The sequence below is a fragment of the Phaethon aethereus genome (genome assembly GCF_964289735.1).
Source record: "Phaethon aethereus genome assembly, chromosome: 2".
Classification (NCBI taxonomy): Eukaryota; Metazoa; Chordata; class Aves; order Phaethontiformes; family Phaethontidae; genus Phaethon; species Phaethon aethereus.
This window is the reverse complement of record NC_138582.1, coordinates 18,758,644-18,777,582: the sequence shown is the minus strand read 5'-3', so window position 1 is coordinate 18,777,582 and position 18,939 is coordinate 18,758,644. Positions and strand designations below refer to the sequence as shown.

Sequence of the window (18,939 nt, the reverse complement as noted above, 5' to 3'; positions counted from 1 at the left end):
GAAGTCTTATTTAGATAACATGAAAAAAAAAGTCAGAAAACTTTATCAGAGCAAAAAGATCTTTAAGCTATATAAGGCACAGGGAGAACAAGGAGGTGATTTGAGACAGCCACCATGACTTAAACAAGGGCAAGTCCTGCCTGACCAATCTAGTGGCTTTCTAGGGTAGAGTGACTACATCAGTGGATAAGGGAAGAGCTACAGATGCATCTATCAGGACTTCTGTCGCACCTTTGACAGTGTCCTCCACAACATCCTTCTATCTAAATTGGAGAGATATGGATTTGATGGGTGGACTGTTGGGCAGATGAGGAACTGGTTGGATGGTCACATCCAAAAGGTAGTGGTCAATGGTTCAATGTCCAGATGGAGATGGGTGACAAGTGGTGTCTCTCAGGGGCCTATATTGGTCCCTGAGGGGACCAGTACTCTTTAATACCTTCATCAATGACATAGACAGTGGGATCAACTGCACCCTCAGAAAGTTTGCAGATGACACCAAGCTGAGTGATTCAGTTGACACACCTGAGGGACAAACTCAAGGCACAGGCCCATGTGAACCTCATAAGGTTCAACAAGGCCAAGTGCAGGGTCCTGCACCTGGGTCAGGGCAACCCCTGGTATCAGTACAGGCTGGGGGAGGAAGGAATGGAGAGTAGCCCTGCTGAGAAGGACTGGGGGTCCTGATGGATGAAAAGCTGGACATGAGCCAGCATTGTGTGCTCACAGCCCAGAAGGCCAACCGTATCCTGGGCTGCATCCAAAGCAGTGTGGCCAGCAGGTCGAGGGAGGAGATTCTGCCCCTGTACTGCACTCTAGTCAGACCCTACCTGGAGTACTGCATCTGGCTCTGGAGCCCGATGCACAGGAAAGACATGGACCGGTTGGAGAGGGTCCAGAGGAAGGCCACAAAAATGATCAGAGGGCTGCACAACCTCTTCTATGAGGACAGGCTGAGAGAGCTGGGGTGGTTCAGCCTGGAAAAGAGAAGGCTGCAGAGAGGCCTTCTTGCAGCCTTCCAGTACTTCAAGGGGGACTATAGGAACAATGGGGACAGACTTTTTAAGCAGGGCCTGTTGCAATAGGACAAGGGGTAATGGTTTTAAATGGAAAGAGGGTAGATTTAGACTTAGACTAGATATAAGGAAGAAATTTTTTACAATGAAGGTGGTGAAATAGTGGCACAGATTGCCCAGAAAGATGGTAGATGCCCCATGCCTGGAAACATTCAAGGTCAGGTTGGAGTGGGCTCTGACTAACCTGACCTAGTCGAAGATGCCCCCGCTCATTGCAGGGGAGTTGGACTAAATGACCTTTGAAGGTCCCTTTGAAACCAAAGTATTATATGATAATTGCTGTAATCTGAAAGGATTTATGTACTTCAAGTCTCTGACATTAAAGATTGCTTACTTTTTATACTGTCATTATGCTTATATTTCTTTTAAGTCCCTTGGTCATGAAGTGCATGAGTACAAAGTCACTTGGCTTTGGCTACCTTGCCAAAGTAGTGGATCAGAAGGGGCTTATAACCTGGTAGCAAGTTGAAGATAAATGTTTTGTTGCAGAATTTAACTTGGTCTCTGATTGTTTTGATTCAAAGATGAGCAAAGACTGGTTTGCCAACATAGCCATTTTTCTATTTTGTAGGAAAAGAATTAAGTTTTAAGTTTGTTTCCAAGTGCTTTGTTCATACTTTGAAGAAATGTTGGTAACTAATGGTATCTATCTTATTCTGCAAATAGAGGAGTGCTTTTTAAGCCTTTCCATGTCCCATGACTTACTTCAGGTCAATGATTTTCTCAGGCAAAGGCTTCCTCTGATCAAGATGGAGTCATGTGGCTGTTTGTTTACTCTTTTATTAAAGCAAACAGCAGAATGAGAAGCACTGCCATATCTTTCAGAGCACATACTGTGAAAATATTTTCTTCCTTACACTGAATTGCTCTTGCTTTATACTCTTGGAAGAACCAGAGATACAGACACCTCTACTTCTTTAGTGTATAAGAAAATATACTGATATTTTCTGAGTGATACAGATCACTAGTAAATATTTGCTGTCTACCTCTCAATAGTTCTCTTGCTGCCAGTAGGAAAAGAGTTTTAAGAACTTCTCTTCCTTTTAACAGATTCAACTGGTACTGCAGGCAATTAAATTAGGTACCCTATAATATATTCTGTCTAGCCAACAGTGAATTTTATGTAGCTATACAAGAAACATTTTACCTCTGAGAAAACTGTCCTCTGCTAAAGGGGAAGATGACACTGATACTGTTTCACAGACTGTTGTAAGACAAATTATTTTTCTGCAATACTGAAGTAGCCAAAAATTGGGTGAGGAAAAACAAAAAACACAGTAGAAAGAACAATTTTATACTTATTCTCTATTGCTTTCTGCACTTTGTAAAGCAAAATTGTTTCATGTCAATAACATCTCTAATATCTACAGATACTATTCCTGCTACTTTTCATTCTGTGTATTTCACAAAATGGTAAAAAAATCAAATATAGATTTTCTGTGATTTCTGTAAATTGCAACAGATCTACTTTAGCTTGATTAATGAATACTATTGTCTTGTAAAACTAGATATTATATAATTCTATAAAAACAGTTATATAAGAATCAACCTTTGTCAAGTACCATCTTCACACACTATTCATAAATTTGTTCATTTGAATTAATAACACACACAATGTTGGCTTTTTTGACATACTAATTATTCTCTTTTAATACTGTTCACTGCTTCTGTTGATCCTTAAATTAAAGACCTTATTTCTTCAGGGTCTCATATTTTTCCACCTTAGAGCTACCCACTTCTGCCTTGTTGCCATCTCTTCCTCTGTCCCACCAAAAGTGTTAATGATGAATTCCATAAAGATCCACTATGAAGAACAGAGGCACATGAGTACAAATAAATGATAGAAGAGAGAAGGGAGAAGCTGCTTCTTTCATCTTTAGTACTAGCGTATGCTATTTTAAAGTCCTGTGAAACATTTCCTTAAATTTTGACAGAGCACATGTGTTTCATGTATCTTACTTAGGGTGTGGGTTTTTTTTTTTCCCCCTCGGAGATCAGTATCATCAGGTTCATATATAAAATAGACTGGATTTCCTTTCAGTCTGGGCAATTAATGTTACAAAATATAGCTTACATTACCATTTTCACATAAATATGTTACATATTGAGATTTTATACACATTAAAGAAAGTCTGATTGTACATACCTATATATCTTATCCTGAAACCTTTTTTATTAGTGCCATGGTCTGCTGACCATCGGAGAAACACTTCATGGCCATTGCTGGTTATATTTAGAGAAGATGAATAGTCCCCACTGAGAGAAATGAGCAATGGGCTATGACTATTTGGTCCTTGATACAAGGAAGAAAAAAAAAGGGAGTTACAAAGTTTAAAATAATATACAATAAATTATATGCATACAATTATTATACATAGAAAACATCCTCCAAGCAAATGGTAAATTAATCTGAATTGAAAATGGAAGTTGACATCACATGTTATACGTTAGAGAGCTAGAGAGTATATACTTATTCAGAAACAAAATTATTTCTAAACATAATTAATGTAGTAACATTTTAAAACACAGTTTTTAGCACAACAAATCCAAATAATTGCTTATTTAAGAAATTTTATACTGAGAAATTATGGTATGCATGAACAATATTGATTTCACAGATGCAGTGTAAAAATACGTATATAGCGAAAAAATATAAGTTGTGCATCCTATAGTTACCATCAAACACCTCAAGTATATCAAATTCCTTTTCTGTCTGGAAGAATTCAAAGAACATGCTGATATTATAGCCCTTTTCCACAGTAATGGTCCATGCACACATCTGGAGATTTGGGTAGCTATCAGGATATCCAGGGCTCAGTATTACTCCTGTTGAATCCAGACGCATTTCATTGGCTGGACAGAGCACTGTGAAACAGAAAGATTGGTAAAAAAAAATCTAAAGCTCACTATTTCTCTATCATGTGATTGGCAAGATTTTCTGGAGTTTAAAAGATCTCATTTTATTTCCATAAATACAGAAAGACTGACAACATTTTAGAAACAAAATCAGCGAGTAGAGAAAAAATCTGAAGTAATGTATATTTTGAAAATAAGCCCTGCAACCCTCAGAAGTTATCAATTCATGACATTTTTCTTCTCTCAGTCTCTAGCAGATAAGATATTCTTGTAGGCTGTCCTTAAGTCCTAAATTGTTGCGTTATTCAAAAAGTGAACCAGAGACTTTTTTTTCCCTTCAGATTACTATTACTGTAAGCAATAATTCCAGGTAAAGTCTTGCACTGAAAGCAAAATTTGGAGACACTGATTTTTGGTTGTCATATTCTGAATAAAGAGTAACCAATCCCTCCCACAACCTGAATGTATAAAGCAGCAGCTAAATTTTGAGATCCTTAATCAAACTCCAACCCACACACAATGTAAGCACTATCCAGACATGACACCTTTGGTCTAGAAAATAGAAGACACTTCAGGGTGACATTTTATTGCTCTATAGGGCTCAGTAGGACTAATTAAACAAGAAGATGAATTGTATTAATCCAGCTACCTAATTTTTAAATTAATTGAAACCTCAGAAAATGGTAGGTTATTGCCTTTACATGCAATAAAAAACACTAGAAATTCTATTTTTCTTTCACCACACATCATACAGTGCCATTTCTTTCCTATCTCTTACCAAAAGGAACAGCAAAGAGGAGTTCTCAAAATCAACGCCCTATGACCAGCAGTTAAGATGTTGTTGTTATAACCCTGAATGTGCTAGAGAATCTCAGGCTGACATTGGGCTTCCAAATCTAATTGCTTCCCCTTTTAAAAACAGGTACCACAGCTCACCATATAACACTTTCATAGGAAATAAAGATTAAATTGGGAGGAAAAAAAATAGGTGATTTCTGGCCCACTTAAAAGTAAAAATCCAAATATCACACATGTATATATACTTATATTTATTTTAACTCCATATTCCTAGTCATTCTTTAGTTCTTTGGTAAAGATAACAGATGTGTAACTGTTTCATATGTTATGTGCATATTCAGTCTCAATCTACAAGCCACTTCCTTTTTACTGAATCTGTGTATGAGCGATATTTGTTATATATTCACATTTCTAGTGAATTCTCGAGTTCAGATAACCAGATACGTTCCTCCTTCTAACACAGAGAGAGAATACTTCCCTGATGAGTAGATGTAAATCAGCTGAAGAAGAAATTATAAAAATCTGAAGTTCTTAATTGCTGACAGACTTTTTCTCAAATATAACTCCAGGAAATAAGAAAAAGAACATGCCTTACCCTTTTCTCTAGAACATTGTTGGGAGTGGCTAGATCCCACAACATGAGAGTGTTTGCCATAGGGATTATAGAAGACACCTGCTCCATCCCTGCTGACTTCTTCAGCAGCTACTGCCTACCACACCTTCACCTTACTCTAAAGAATTATTTTTTCTTATTTTCCACATCATATTCTGAAATTATTAATCTTCCACTTGCAGCTGTGCTTGAAAATACATAGCAGCTCTGGCTATTCTTAATTGTCATAGATACAGGAGGGATAGAGGGTGCTAGCAGGAAAAATGCTACTTTGTAAATAAGTTATCATCACCACTAAAACAGCTGCTGAAATTGAGAAAAATTGTATTTAGAAGTATGATGAAGAAGCTTGACTTTGAATTTATCTGTATATGCTAGGTCTACACACAACAACAATCTCATTAAATAAAAATATATGATATTACCATGTTACTGGAATTTTTTCAAGAACTGGTTTTGATTCATGATATATGAACAAGTGCCTACAGTTTATTCAGAACTGAACACTGATAAATGGGAGCCTTAAAATCTGTTTTTTATATTCACAACTAACACTTATATGAATCTGAGTTAGTACCGAGCAATTAGTTACACAAGAAAATAATAGGATCTTAGTTTTCTCAAGAACACTGAAAATAATATTGTCTCATTAAATACAAAAATCAGATTTTTATGGGGAAAAAGTTATTGGACTATGAAGACAGATAGAGAACACAGAAAAGCAGAGAAAGAGAGAGAAACATAATAATCATCTTCATAAACAAAACTCATAAGAATCATAGAATCATAGTATGGTTTGGGTTGGTAGGGACTTCTGAGGATCATCTAATCCAACCCCCTGCCACAGGCAGGGATATCTTTCACTAGATTAGGTGATCAAAGACCCATACAACCTGAGCCTGAAAAAGAGAAAGGAGTCTGTCCATATATTTTAAAATATTCATATATCACTTTCAAGATTACCACCTGATTGCTAAATTTAAAAAGTTGTGTTTCATGTCCTTTGTTTGTCTTAATTAATCATGAAAGTATTGAATAGACCACCTCCACTCACATGAGAAAACTCATATAGCTAGAATCTGGCTGTCAGACTACAGTTCTGGGCCAGTTGTGATACTGACTTTATATCAAGCAAACAAAACAACTGATCTTCTCGAGTTTTATACGTACATACAGATATATATAAACACACACACAGAGAAAGGTATGGAAGGAGGCAGGAAGAGCATCATAATCATCTGGCTGCATTAGTTTATTTACAGCTAGTTTTGCTGTCTCCATATGATTCTGCCTTGCCAAATGTCCTCAATTTCAGGATCTGCAGCTAAACATCCCTCAAGAATTTTATAGAAAGCTTAAAGACTTATTTCTGTGCAATGGATTCCATTGGGAATCGGATAGCTAAGTTTTTTATGAGCTAATCTGAGCTAATGTAGCTGAGATACAGCTGAGTCATCATTCAATAATTTTCTCAGGATCCCCATTATCATGTAAAATACAGTTTGAATCTTCTTACTCTGAAGCTTTCATTTTATCTTGAAAGTAGAAGATAGTTTCAAGGAAAATTAAGGGCAAAGTTACATGCTGTGTATGGGAAATACTGTTTTAACAAAAGAAGATGATATGCATTGACATAAGCATGTGGAAGTTAGTTTTAAATAGTACTAAATGTAGTGTAAACTAACCTGTAACAATTAAAATCATCAAATAAAATCATAAATATATTTTTGTTCAATATTTTATCCTAGGGATAACTTGTTATTGACTACTAAATCTTTACTGCAATACATTAGATTCAAAATGAAAATATTGTAATTGAAATTCTGTTCAACAGCACAGTTCAGATTCAATAAATAAATGAATGTTTAATGTAGGTATTAATTTATTTCGAGTTAAAAACTGAAGGAAAATTCAACCAAAACTCACTTAACACTGGCTAAAGTGTCTAACATATGCACAAAGTTAAGGCAACTGAAGTTAACGCTACGAAGTCTAACAACAAATATATCCTCTGCCTTGTGTAAAAGAGTTAGTAAACTAATACAAATATGAAACAATGGAAGAGCTGAGTTTATTTCTTTAGAGTGACTCTTATGTGTTATGGTCTGCACAAGTGACATTTGGTAGCTTATACATAAACCAGTGTAATATATTAAAATCATAAAAGTCATAAATTTTAGGCATAAAATTTTACTGCCTCTATATTCCACAAAGCTCTCTATTGATCTGGGTTTCAATATTGAAATTTAACTTACATGTTGCTATCTTCAAACTTATACACTATATAAATAAATAGAAGAGAAAATTTTGTTGCTGCTTATTCTTCTAGTGGGCCAGTTTGGTCATTTTAAACATGTTTTACTGAATTCCTTTTTTTTTTTTTTTTTTTTTTTTTAGTTTTCTGAGTCTACTAATTCTGAAGATCATATTAATTTCATTCAGCTTTAGACTGAAATGATAAAAGCACTGATGTAGTTTTTAGTATTTGATCCAATATTTAGCATTTATATGTGACAGAAAAGATTAACTATGGCAACTGAAATCATCATTCCTGAGTTTTTGTCATGGGTCTTGCAGTGCATATAAATATGCCTTCAGCAATATGTGCTGAGAGAATGCCTCAGGATCACCACATATGTCTCTGTTTGTCCTATCTATTATTTCATCATTTTAACATTTAAATCACTGCCTGGAGGTTACTATGTTTTTCCACACATTAAATGTTATGAGCCTGGTAAGTTAGGAGTTTAATTGAATTGGGGTATTGGAAGCTATTCCTAGACACAATTGTACCTAAATCAATGCACAGATTTTCAGGAATTATTAGTTTTAAAGTTTTTATAAAACCCACACTTCAAGATCACTTTGCACTTTTAAGAACTAGACATTGCTACAAATGATTTTTACTTTTGCACAGTTGTGTGCATAAAACCAGGGGAAAATAGCTTATTCAGCTGTAGTAGTTCACCCTTCCAGTTTTTCAGGAATGCAGGAAAATGGTTTATTTATAAGAGAGTAATTTCTCAACTCTCAGCTGAAAACTGAGTTGAAAATTTTAGTCAGAATTAAGTTCTAAAAATTAGTATACTGATGTTTAAATTCATAACGACTAAATTGTGAACCAGTTTGAACCTTCAGAAATTACTAAGAAAGAGTCAAATATTAAAGCTTTACTTGTAAAGGTAGATTTATTCACAATAAATTTACTACTTCCAAATTAATCTTTCATCATGAATGTTTTTTGCATACATGTGATAATTAATCAAAATTGTTGGAGAAAAAAACCTAACAACATCTGATTGGTAGAAAACCCAGGTGGCAGTATTTTTCATTTAATACAAATGTAAATCAACTGTATTTATGATGACTGATTTGGGAAAGTGTTTTAATCTTGCAGTAGATATTAGAATATTAAGGTCAGGAGTAGATGGATCATGAAGAAATATCATAACTAGAAGGATCCAAAATGGTTTTTGTTTACATAGATTATACATTGATGAGGTTGTGGATTTTTGTTTTCTTTTCTCTCCCAATGTCTTAACATACGTGTTTATAACCGTATGTCCTTATTTAACTTTCTGGAAATAAATGGAAGAATTAGTAAAAAAACATAAACATGTGTCCATCATGGAAACTTTAAAGAGATTCCATTTTTTAAAATAAACTGTGTGCAAGGTTTATCTCCATTAGCTCCCTAATCAGTTTGGTAAGAAAGAAAACTCACATTTTCTTAAAAAATGATGGAAAAATTCTATTCTAGCATAACACATCAAATGTCAGCTTAATAAAGACTGGTTTAAATTATGACATTAGTGGTTGGCAGGATTGTAAAGTTGTTTCAACCTTAACAATGAGGTAGTGTTATACCTCTCTATTCACAGTTTTCACTAAAAGGAGAAAAACATGAACACAGGTGCGCACACACTCATACAGAAAACCTATTCTTTAGAGTACACTGAATAAAAATGGAAACACTTAAAGTTGCACTGAAATACAATGTCATGATCTTGTTCACCCAAATCTATGTTATGTTAATTTAGCATTGTTCAAAATTTCCATATAAGTTTTCATACTATTTTGTTCTAGATAAAATGAAATAATCTCATTATTTATTAAATTTAGACTCCCTACAAAAAAGAGTTGTGAAATTATTTTCACAAAAACATCAGTCCTTTAGACTCATTGAATTATTAAAACATCCCTAATTATTTCGCATTAATATTTGACACATATTCACCATGACAAACAGTGATAATATTAGGAATAACATCAAAAGGTCTGAAATATTTTCAGTGTGCCATCTTATGTAAAGAGATAGTGGAGGGTATTTAAGGAATCACCATTCAGGTGGTCTGACAAGAGGAAAGAAAAAGGAGAAACCTTGACAGGTAGGTGGTGCTCCATCCATCTGAAGCCTTTCACCTAGTCGGCATGTCAGAATCTCGTTACCAACCAATGTAAAGCCTGGTTGACACTGGTATCTTATTATGTCTCCTGTTTGGAAAAACAAAACAAGACAAAACACAAACAAACGAAAGAAACATTAAACAGCAATTAACTTGGACTTTTTGCTTTGAAAACATTATCGATTAATGAAGTTTCTTGCCACCATATATAATGGGCTACATGACCTCTGGCATAAACAACTTTGATTAGTCTAAGAAATGTGGTAAATGAGCATTGTGTTGCACACTGTGCTGCATCTATCACTGTTTTCCCCCACATTATTAGTTGGATAGTTTGCTAATTTGTCTGGATTTGACTGATGTCGTGTGAGCCATGTGTCCACAAAGCTTTAAGCAATATAATTTATGAGATAACCATCATGGAACTAAATAAAGATATAAGAACAAGTCAGTAACTCATAAAATCCTGAGGGAAAAAAACATCAAACAGGAACTGGATTTAGTTGAAAATATCTAAATTTGGCATAATGAGAATAAGAAATTGTCATTTTGTAATTAAGGAATTAAAAATTTATACAGCTTTATGTACCAATAAAAGTAAAAATTTGTATATGCCAGCAGTTCTCTTTGGTCCAGACTACAGAGCAGAAAAGAAAAAAAAAAAAGGCTTTTCTCTTTGTTACCAGTGTAACTAATCAAGTATTTGTATATACTACAAACAAATTCTTTTTCTTTGCCATAGTGTTAGCAAAACTAGCTTGTCAGACATTTGTTCTCTGATCATATAAGTCATACTTCTTTGAATTGCAGGTGGCTAAGTAATATTATTAACATGTCTTAGAAGGTCAGAATGTCATCCCCTTCTCAGATCCTCCTAATTTTTACAAATTAGATTTTACACAGGTCACAGAACCTTAATTCTGGTACAGAACATAGCATTGTCTAAAATTTTTCTCTTGGGTTTTGTTTGTTTGTTTCAGTATAAGATAATGTTTTATACTAAACATTATGAAAAATATATTTTAAAATTAAGTTAAGTAGAAAGGAGTTACTGTGTTACTTATATGGGATCTCTGAAACAAAGATGGGATTCAGCAAGTATAGGGAAGAAATTACTTTTTTAAAAATTGTATTTTCAAATAGAAATTTAACATATTACAGGCATTATTTGCATCCTGAAAAGAAAAAGATTTCTGTACCCAGTAGTCAATTTTTTTTAAAGAGATGTTGCTTTTATTTTCTCTTATATTACCTATTTCGAATTCATCGTCCTCAGTTAGAATTTCAGCATTTGGTATATTTGTTGGAGGCTGGCAGACCCGGAGCTGATAGGCTTTAAACAGGAAGAAAGCACAGCTGACATTCCCATACTTAGACACTTAACATAACCATGCAAACATAACTGATTTAATACCCACATCAACAGGATAAAAATAAACATCTATTCATTTACTTTGAAACTTTCAAGACAATCAAGAGAAAGGAAACATATGAATTTCAGAATTGATGAAAAATGCGACTGTGTTCTTAGTTATTTAATTTCAGTGGCAAAACCCTCTTCATAAATAACCTAAGAAGCTTAGAAGTGGTTGCTAATTTTCTCACTTAAGTGATCCCATTTAAAAAGCAAGTGTTTTTTGTGCTGTGCAATTGTTTTGTTTGTTTTGGTTTTTTTACAAAACATTTTTACTGATGAACTCTTCCACTTCTGAAACTTTGTAATAAAGACAAGGTTTAGAATCCAAAAGCTTCTACCCAGAGAAGTATTGTACAGACACAAGTATTTTGAATGTGAAATTTCCCAGTAAATGAATAGTTGTGGAGCACATTTCCTGCAGATCAGAGAATAATTTTGTTTTCAAACTTCTAATTTGAAGTCTCACATGAAATAAATTTCAGAGTTTTAACATACGTATGCAACAGCCAGGCAAAATAATTAGGTGAAACAAATTATAAAAAAGACAAGAAGGAAGAGAATGCAGAAGCTATATAGCTTTATTTTTTACAGACAAGTTATGAGGATGGGCCGGTGTTTGGACACAGATTAAATACTCCTCAATCTGAATGCAATAAGGACAGAAATCCAGCCAAAGAAATCACACTGAAGTATTTATACTGACAGTGTAGTCTTCCACATTTTAAGGTGTCCACTTAGTTATTCAACGAGTTAAGTATGCCTCGTTCTCACTTATATTAATTTTCATACAACATTTTTTTATAGCATCTCTCATTAGCAAGGAAACATCATCTACTTGTGGCAGATGAGGATTCAGCTTCAGTTATTTAAAATAAAACACACCAAGCAAACATGGAACTGCTGTGCTATTTGCATTTTTAAAAAATAATAATAATAAACAATCACCAAAATTAAAGAAATTACTCAATAAGCAATTAATATAATCTATCTCAAATGTCTATCATTTAAGGGTATGATACATTATAATCCCCAAATTATCTATTTTAAATAAATTTGACTCCTCTCACTGCCTTGCCTTTATTTCTATAAATTGCATGTAGCTAATATGAAGGATCATAGACTCAAGGATACTGAGAGATTTATTTATCTTGACAACATCAATCCAAGAAGTGTTTTAAGTGTATTCTTCATGAATAATTCTTTGTGTTGCTCAGTTTGCATCTTTATTATACATTAAAGCCCACACTTGTGGAATGACAATTTCCACAATAACAAAAGAAACTAGTACAAGGAGATTGAGTTCTTTAGAGACACTTTATTACTAGCAAGTGATAGGACAAGAGGAAACGGCCTCAAGCTGTGCCAGTGGAAGTTTACATTGCACATTAGGAAAAAATTCTTCACTGAAAGCATTATCAAGCACTGGAACAGGCTGCCCAGGGAAGTGGCTGAGTCACCATCCCGGGACATATTTAAAAGATGTGTAGATGTGGTCCTGAGGGACATGTTTAGTGGTAGACTTGGCAGTGTTAGGTTTATGGTTGGACTGGATGATCTTAAAGGTCTGGTCATATACTGATATATTAATATATATCAACACATATCAATTCATATATTGATGAATACAAAGGACCAGTTTGTATTCACAAGCTGCTACATGCAATTTAGATGCCAGAGTGCCCTCTGCCTAATCCTACTGGAGTCTATACTGCATCATCAATTCAAGTGCTGTTTCTGATGTTTTGTCCATTGTGGGATTTAGGTCTTTTACGTTTTGCTTTGTTTTGTTTAGATTAAAATTCCCCTAATTACCCCAGTTCTGTCTATCTGAATTCACCTTGGTCTTTACTAAGTCAAAAAGAAAACCTTCTAGTCCCAAAATCTGATCAGGATCCAAAAAACAGATTGTCGTCTGTCCATGTTTCCTGGAGTAGTCAATCCAAAAGGTATTCAGAGAGCACCTAAAACTACTTTTGCTTCTGAATCTGTTTCCTTGTAATGGTAGGAATGCAAGAGACACTTGGCCACAGGAGGTTTGAATGACTACAAAAAGAGGTAGAGTTTGGTGCATTTACACTTACGCATTTACATTCAGTTTAGCATTAACTACATAGTACAGCTCACTATCATCTACAGCTCTAGAACAACAGTACTTTCTTCAAAATACCCAAATATCTAAGAGAAATTTAATGATGTCCCCCACAAACTTTTAGATTACAAAGTACTTTAGAAGTATTGTAAGCAGTGACAAGATGAGCACCTGGAACTGTAGGATCTTGACGCTACCTTCTTTGTTCATGTGTCTTCACAGTGCATTCTTTTTTTGCTTGACTACCAGTAAATTTAATATCTGGTCAAGAAAACAGCTTTTTTTCATCATTCATATTATCTTTCATATATTTGCCTTAACCCAGTGGTGATCAGTCATACTAATAATAACAATTCTTCTTAGAAAAAGTAATTGAAGTAATTTTTTCATGAATTCTTTTCCTGCAGTATTCAATACATACAGTGCAATAGTGCAATTTGTCACACTTACCATGATAACTAAGTACAAAGAAGCCACTGGTAGTAAAGTCACTGTGAAATTTGATCAGAATCTGATTGGAAGTGCTATAGACTGATTCTAATGCAGTGTTGCCACTAAATTGTCCAATCTGAGGAGAAGTTTGGTCTGGTCCATCCCTAAGAAAAACAGATACAAAAAGATTTTTTTGTCCAAACAAATAATTTAATTTCTCCCAACTTTAATATAATGTAGTAAAATTTCTCTAGATTACTCTAAAAGGCATGAGTCATCTAAAGTAAGACAAAACAGACATTAAGGGCTGAAAGCCTTTTGAAATTCTATATACGGATTGGAGTACAGCAGGTAGTAGCTTAGAGGACCATCAAAATTTATTAGAAAGCAAGATCCTCTATTCAACCACTTTTAGAAGTAGTGTTCTTATATTTAAATAAAAATTGCAGCAAGCTCAAAATGATTGAATTTGTGATCATTCTTGATCTTCCTGCCACAAACTCTTCTCGTGCTTATGTATCTATACTTTCAAATGTGGCTATGAGAAAATAAAAAAACTTAATCTTGTTCATGTCCTCCAGCCTTTTGGATTTGGTCATTTCTAGGAAAATTAAGAGATGAATGGCATTTAATTTTTAAAAGACAATGAGTGAATATTGTCTTCACTAAAAATAAAAACAAGTCACTCGTTTCCCCTAGACAGAACACCAGTTTCAAGGGAAAAATCACAAATATACTCTTTGTAATTCATACCTTGTTGCATAGTGTCACATGAAGATTAAATAAATGCCCAAAGTTTTTTCTTACCAGACAGTTATGAAATCATATATTGGCTCTGTTTGGAGAACTGTGAAATTGATGTAGATTCCATTCCCAGGTGGTACTCTTACAAGCCAGAAGCAGTCTTGAAAGTTTGGATACTCATCAGGGTATCCTGGAGAGTATATGGTGCCATTCATTGCAGTTATATTTCCTCCACAGAGAGCTATAAAAAAGAGATTTGTTTTTAAAAAAAATTAGATGTTTTTTGCATTCTACCTAGACCATGTAAAAGCCATAATTTTAAACACAATTCGTACACTATAACTAGATTATAGAATCATAGAATCATAGTATCATTTAGGTTGCAAAAGACCTTTAAGATCATCAAGTCCAACCGTTAACCTACTACTACCAAGTTCGCCACTAAATCATGTCCCTAAGCACCACAATTACATGTCTTTTAAATACCTCCAAGGATGACGACTCAACCATTTCCCTGGGCAGCCTGTTCCAGTGCTTGATAACACTTTCAGTAAAGAAATATTTTCCTAATAACCAATCTAAACCTTCCCTGGCACAACTTGGTGCCGTTTCCTCTTGTTCTATCACTTGTTACTTGGGAAAAGAGACTGACACCCACTTTGCTACAATCACATTTTAAGTAGTTGTAGAGAGCAATAAGGTCTCCCCTCAGCCTCCTCTTCTCCAGACTAAACAACCCCAGTTCCCTCAGATGCTCCTCATAAGACTCGTGCTCCAGACCCCTCACCAGCTTCGCTGCCCTTCTCTGCACACGCTCCAGCACCTCAACATCCTTCTTGTAGTGAGGGGCCCAAAACTGATCACAGTATTTGAGGTGCAGCCTCACCAGTGCCCAGTACAGGGACACGATCACTTCCCTCCTCCTGCTGGCCACACTCTTTCTGATACAAGCCAGGACGCTGTTGGCCTTCTTGGCCACCTGGGCACACTGCCGGCTCATATTCAGCCAGCTGTCTACCAGCATCCCCTGATCCTTTACTGAAGGGCAGCTTTCCAGCCACTGTTGTGCACAATGCACACCTGTAACATCGCACAGAGTAGTTGTGACACAAGTGCAGGACTTGAAGGCATTTAGCCTTATTGAACCTCATACAGTTTGCCTTGGCCAATTGATGCAGCCTGTCCAGATCCCTTTGCAGACCCTTCCTTCCCTCAAGCAGATCAACATTCCCGTCCAACTTGGTGTTGTCTGCAATTATGTAAAACCATTGCTTTGTATAGAAAACAGATTTTACTGAGCTTTTTGCAGATAATCAGAAGTCTATTTTGACATTATTGGTCAAATCTAAAAGGGAAAAAAAAAGTAATTCTGATATTATAAATGCTATCAGAATTGCACCTAAAGTAATATTTAGACATTGTGTTGAATTATTCCCTGAACAATTGAAAACTGCTTTGTTACGGCTTTGTGTAAATGCCAACTACAAATTAGCAGTGCAACTTGTTAATTACTTTCATTTATTGTCACAGGAAGGTAGCCAACCGAATTTATCAGGTGAGAGAAGAGGTGTGCTAAGTTAATGGGTGGGATAAAATTAGAGGGGAATATGAAAATGAAAATATTGTGTGCAACAATGTGAATAACAGTTTTGCATTTCCTGAGATACATTCTGGTAGGCAAAGTAAGAGTCCTTTATGTAAGTCTTGTTAAGTGAGTTAATTTTAGACATCATGCAGTAAAAGACAGACCATACAGATTTTGGACCTTCATTACTATGCATTTAAGGAAAACTATTAGTCCAAACTATATGACTTTCTCCACAGAGGTTTCAGATGCATGTTGGATATGACACAACCTTGTTATTACAGAAGAGAAATTATGCTATAGAAGCCTAGTTCTGGAAAAGTGAGCAAAGCCTAAAATTGTATAATTTTCTTTATTTTGCATACATTCCTCCCTACACCACCCCAAACGGGCATGGAATGGCAACCCAGATTCCCTAAAATATGCTTAAGAACATCTAATCAGAGCACAGGTTGTTGGAAATATGTATTTTACCTATAGGAATTATTGCAATGTTTGTATTTAGGTAAAACATATGTTATGATTTATATATATACTTTGTTGTTGAACTGTAGGATAAGGACACTTCCATAGTCACACCTCATCCATTCAGATTCAACAGCTGGTATACTGCTTTTCTTCAGCTTTTATCTTCAAGGTCTTGAGGGTTTTTGAGCTCTGCAGACAGAACTGATTTTGCAGCAGCGTCTTAGGGGAGTGAAGGGCTGATGACTGTCAGGCAATGAGATTTCTTGGAAATTAAGAGAGAACAGATTCCAAACTGATGAAAGTGAGGGAGATGAGTTAAGAAGGGTCAGAGAGTGTTAAATGGTTCTGAGTACAGGTTAGAGGGATTTTAGGTGCATGCCTATGCAAGGAGAAGAGAACAAAACTGTTTAAACAGGAAGCACATTTAGTGATATTTGATTTGGATTGTCTGCTTCAAGAAGTCTGAGGCATTAAACAAGTCTTAATATATGCTGCCTTAAAATAAAGATATTAAAGCAAATACAAATTTAAAACATACTGTACATTTCTGGCACTAGGCATACACGAAATAGCCCTCTTCATTTTAATGCGTTTGAACACGAGGCCTTTATCTCAAGCCAAACCAAGTACAACTAAAAGATAATTAATTATCCTTCAACAATAAAGAAAAAAACCCCCAAAACTCAAAAGCATCAGTAGCATGTATAAATGTCTACAACTCTTTACTAAAAATACCACAGTAAATATTTGCACAAAACCCCATGTAATCTAAGAAATTTCTCTGGGAGCTGAGTAATGTTGACAATCTGTAATCATGCACATCAGCACATGTTAGACTTCTATTATCATTTATGTTGATTTTTTTATCTTCATCTTTTTATACCACATTAAGTAGAAACAAATAAATTCCAGCCACTGTTCAGGAACTTCACCAAAGGAGATACACAGAATAGCAACATACTTTGGGCATCTTAGAATTTATTAATTAAATTCTTGGTTCCAGAATTCAAGGAAACAAAATCACTCCATTCAGTAAATTATTTGTCTTGATTCTGAGGCACAGAAAATACAGCTAGAACTAAGTAGTAGGGAAAAGCTAAGCTATTGACCAGTTAAAACAATGAACCATTATTATTCCCTCAGCATCCAGAAAATGGGGGTTGAAACTTAATTGTGATGAATTAACTTCTTTCCCTTTAAAAAGGCAGACAGTGTAGGTGTCATCTCTCTTCTATATGATGAGGCTTCTCCTTCTGAATTCAGTATCAGATAGGTCTTAATTTAGCTACCACATCCTCCAGAAATGCCTGTGGCTGACTGACCTCCAAAGGAATTTTAAATAATGAGGTTTATAATTTAAGTATGTAAATTTAGGTAGATGGTTCAGAATACAATGAAAAACTTCAGAAAAGGAGGTGGCTTATCATTTTCTGTTTTGTTTTAGTTTTAGTTAGTTTTGTTTTTAGTTTTAGGGTTTTTTTCCACGCATTCCTCTTCAACTTGCTCTATATTAAGGATCCCATTCTTAATACTGAGCTTTTACAATTCAATATAGAGGGAAGTTAGGCCTTTAACTCAGGTCCTCCATCCTGAAACTGTTGAGGGTCTTTATGGCATATGAATTCAACAAGCATTCAACACCTTGTACACATCTCATCTTTGTGGAAATTTATGTTTAGGCATATAAGAGAACTTTACAGTCAGTAACTTAATTGCTAAAAGTTTTTGGATCTTGTGGTGGCAGGAATGTAGGATTATGGGATGACAGTTTTGAACATGAAGTATCTTCACTGTGTCTATGTTTTTTCAGGAATCTAACACTGCTGTCTGAATGTTGCCACAATTGTAAAAAACCCGGAATTTCCAGAACAAAGTAATTATTTAATATGGAAGAAAATTCAGTCCTTAGTTCCACAAACAGATTTTGTTGTACACTGATATTTCTCAAAGAGATTTCTGTTTTACTGAAATATCCATTTTTGTCTGTTTCAGAGTCTGATGACACTAGACAACTCACCTTCTTTGGCCTGCTGCTTAGGTACAGGTTCTTTTCTGCATCGCCAGGGAAAAGATAAACACCTCTACAGAATCATCATATACATTCATTCTGTCTGCTTAAAATTTCAACTATGTGCAAGCCACAGTTCCTTGAATCTGCTTACCTGTTGCAAGCATATCAGTGTGAAAAAATGTAACGGGTTAAAAAACGTAATTTAAAAAAAAAATCCCATTCAAAAAAATATATGTACAAAGGACTTCACAAAGCATTGACTGGAAGACAACTGCACTTTATGCCAACTTTGACATTTCTTTCTAACTAATAAGACAGAACATAAGTGGCCAGACTTGGGAAATTCAATTTTTTAATCCTTTTTTCCTGATTCAGTGCAGAGCTTTTAATCTGTAGCACCACCTAGATTAAAAAGCAGCACAGGTCTCCACATTCCAGACGTTA

General features: G+C 35.0%; 1 protein-coding gene across 3 annotated transcripts in view; it reads right to left on the bottom strand.

The window, feature by feature from the left end:
• The window catches only part of CSMD3 (CUB and Sushi multiple domains 3), a gene marked incomplete at its 5' end in the record, with an annotated part of 769,714 nt that overhangs the window by 103,841 nt on the left and 646,934 nt on the right, over positions 1-18,939 (bottom strand). For all 3 annotated transcript variants that reach the window (XM_081996335.1, XM_081996336.1, XM_081996337.1), the window contains 6 exons: positions 3,223-3,369; positions 3,753-3,941; positions 9,724-9,837; positions 11,002-11,082; positions 13,706-13,851; positions 14,495-14,672. In XM_081996335.1, coding sequence (XP_081852461.1) covers positions 3,223-3,369; positions 3,753-3,941; positions 9,724-9,837; positions 11,002-11,082; positions 13,706-13,851; positions 14,495-14,672 — 855 coding nt within the window. The remainder of the gene's footprint in view (positions 1-3,222; positions 3,370-3,752; positions 3,942-9,723; positions 9,838-11,001; positions 11,083-13,705; positions 13,852-14,494; positions 14,673-18,939) is intronic.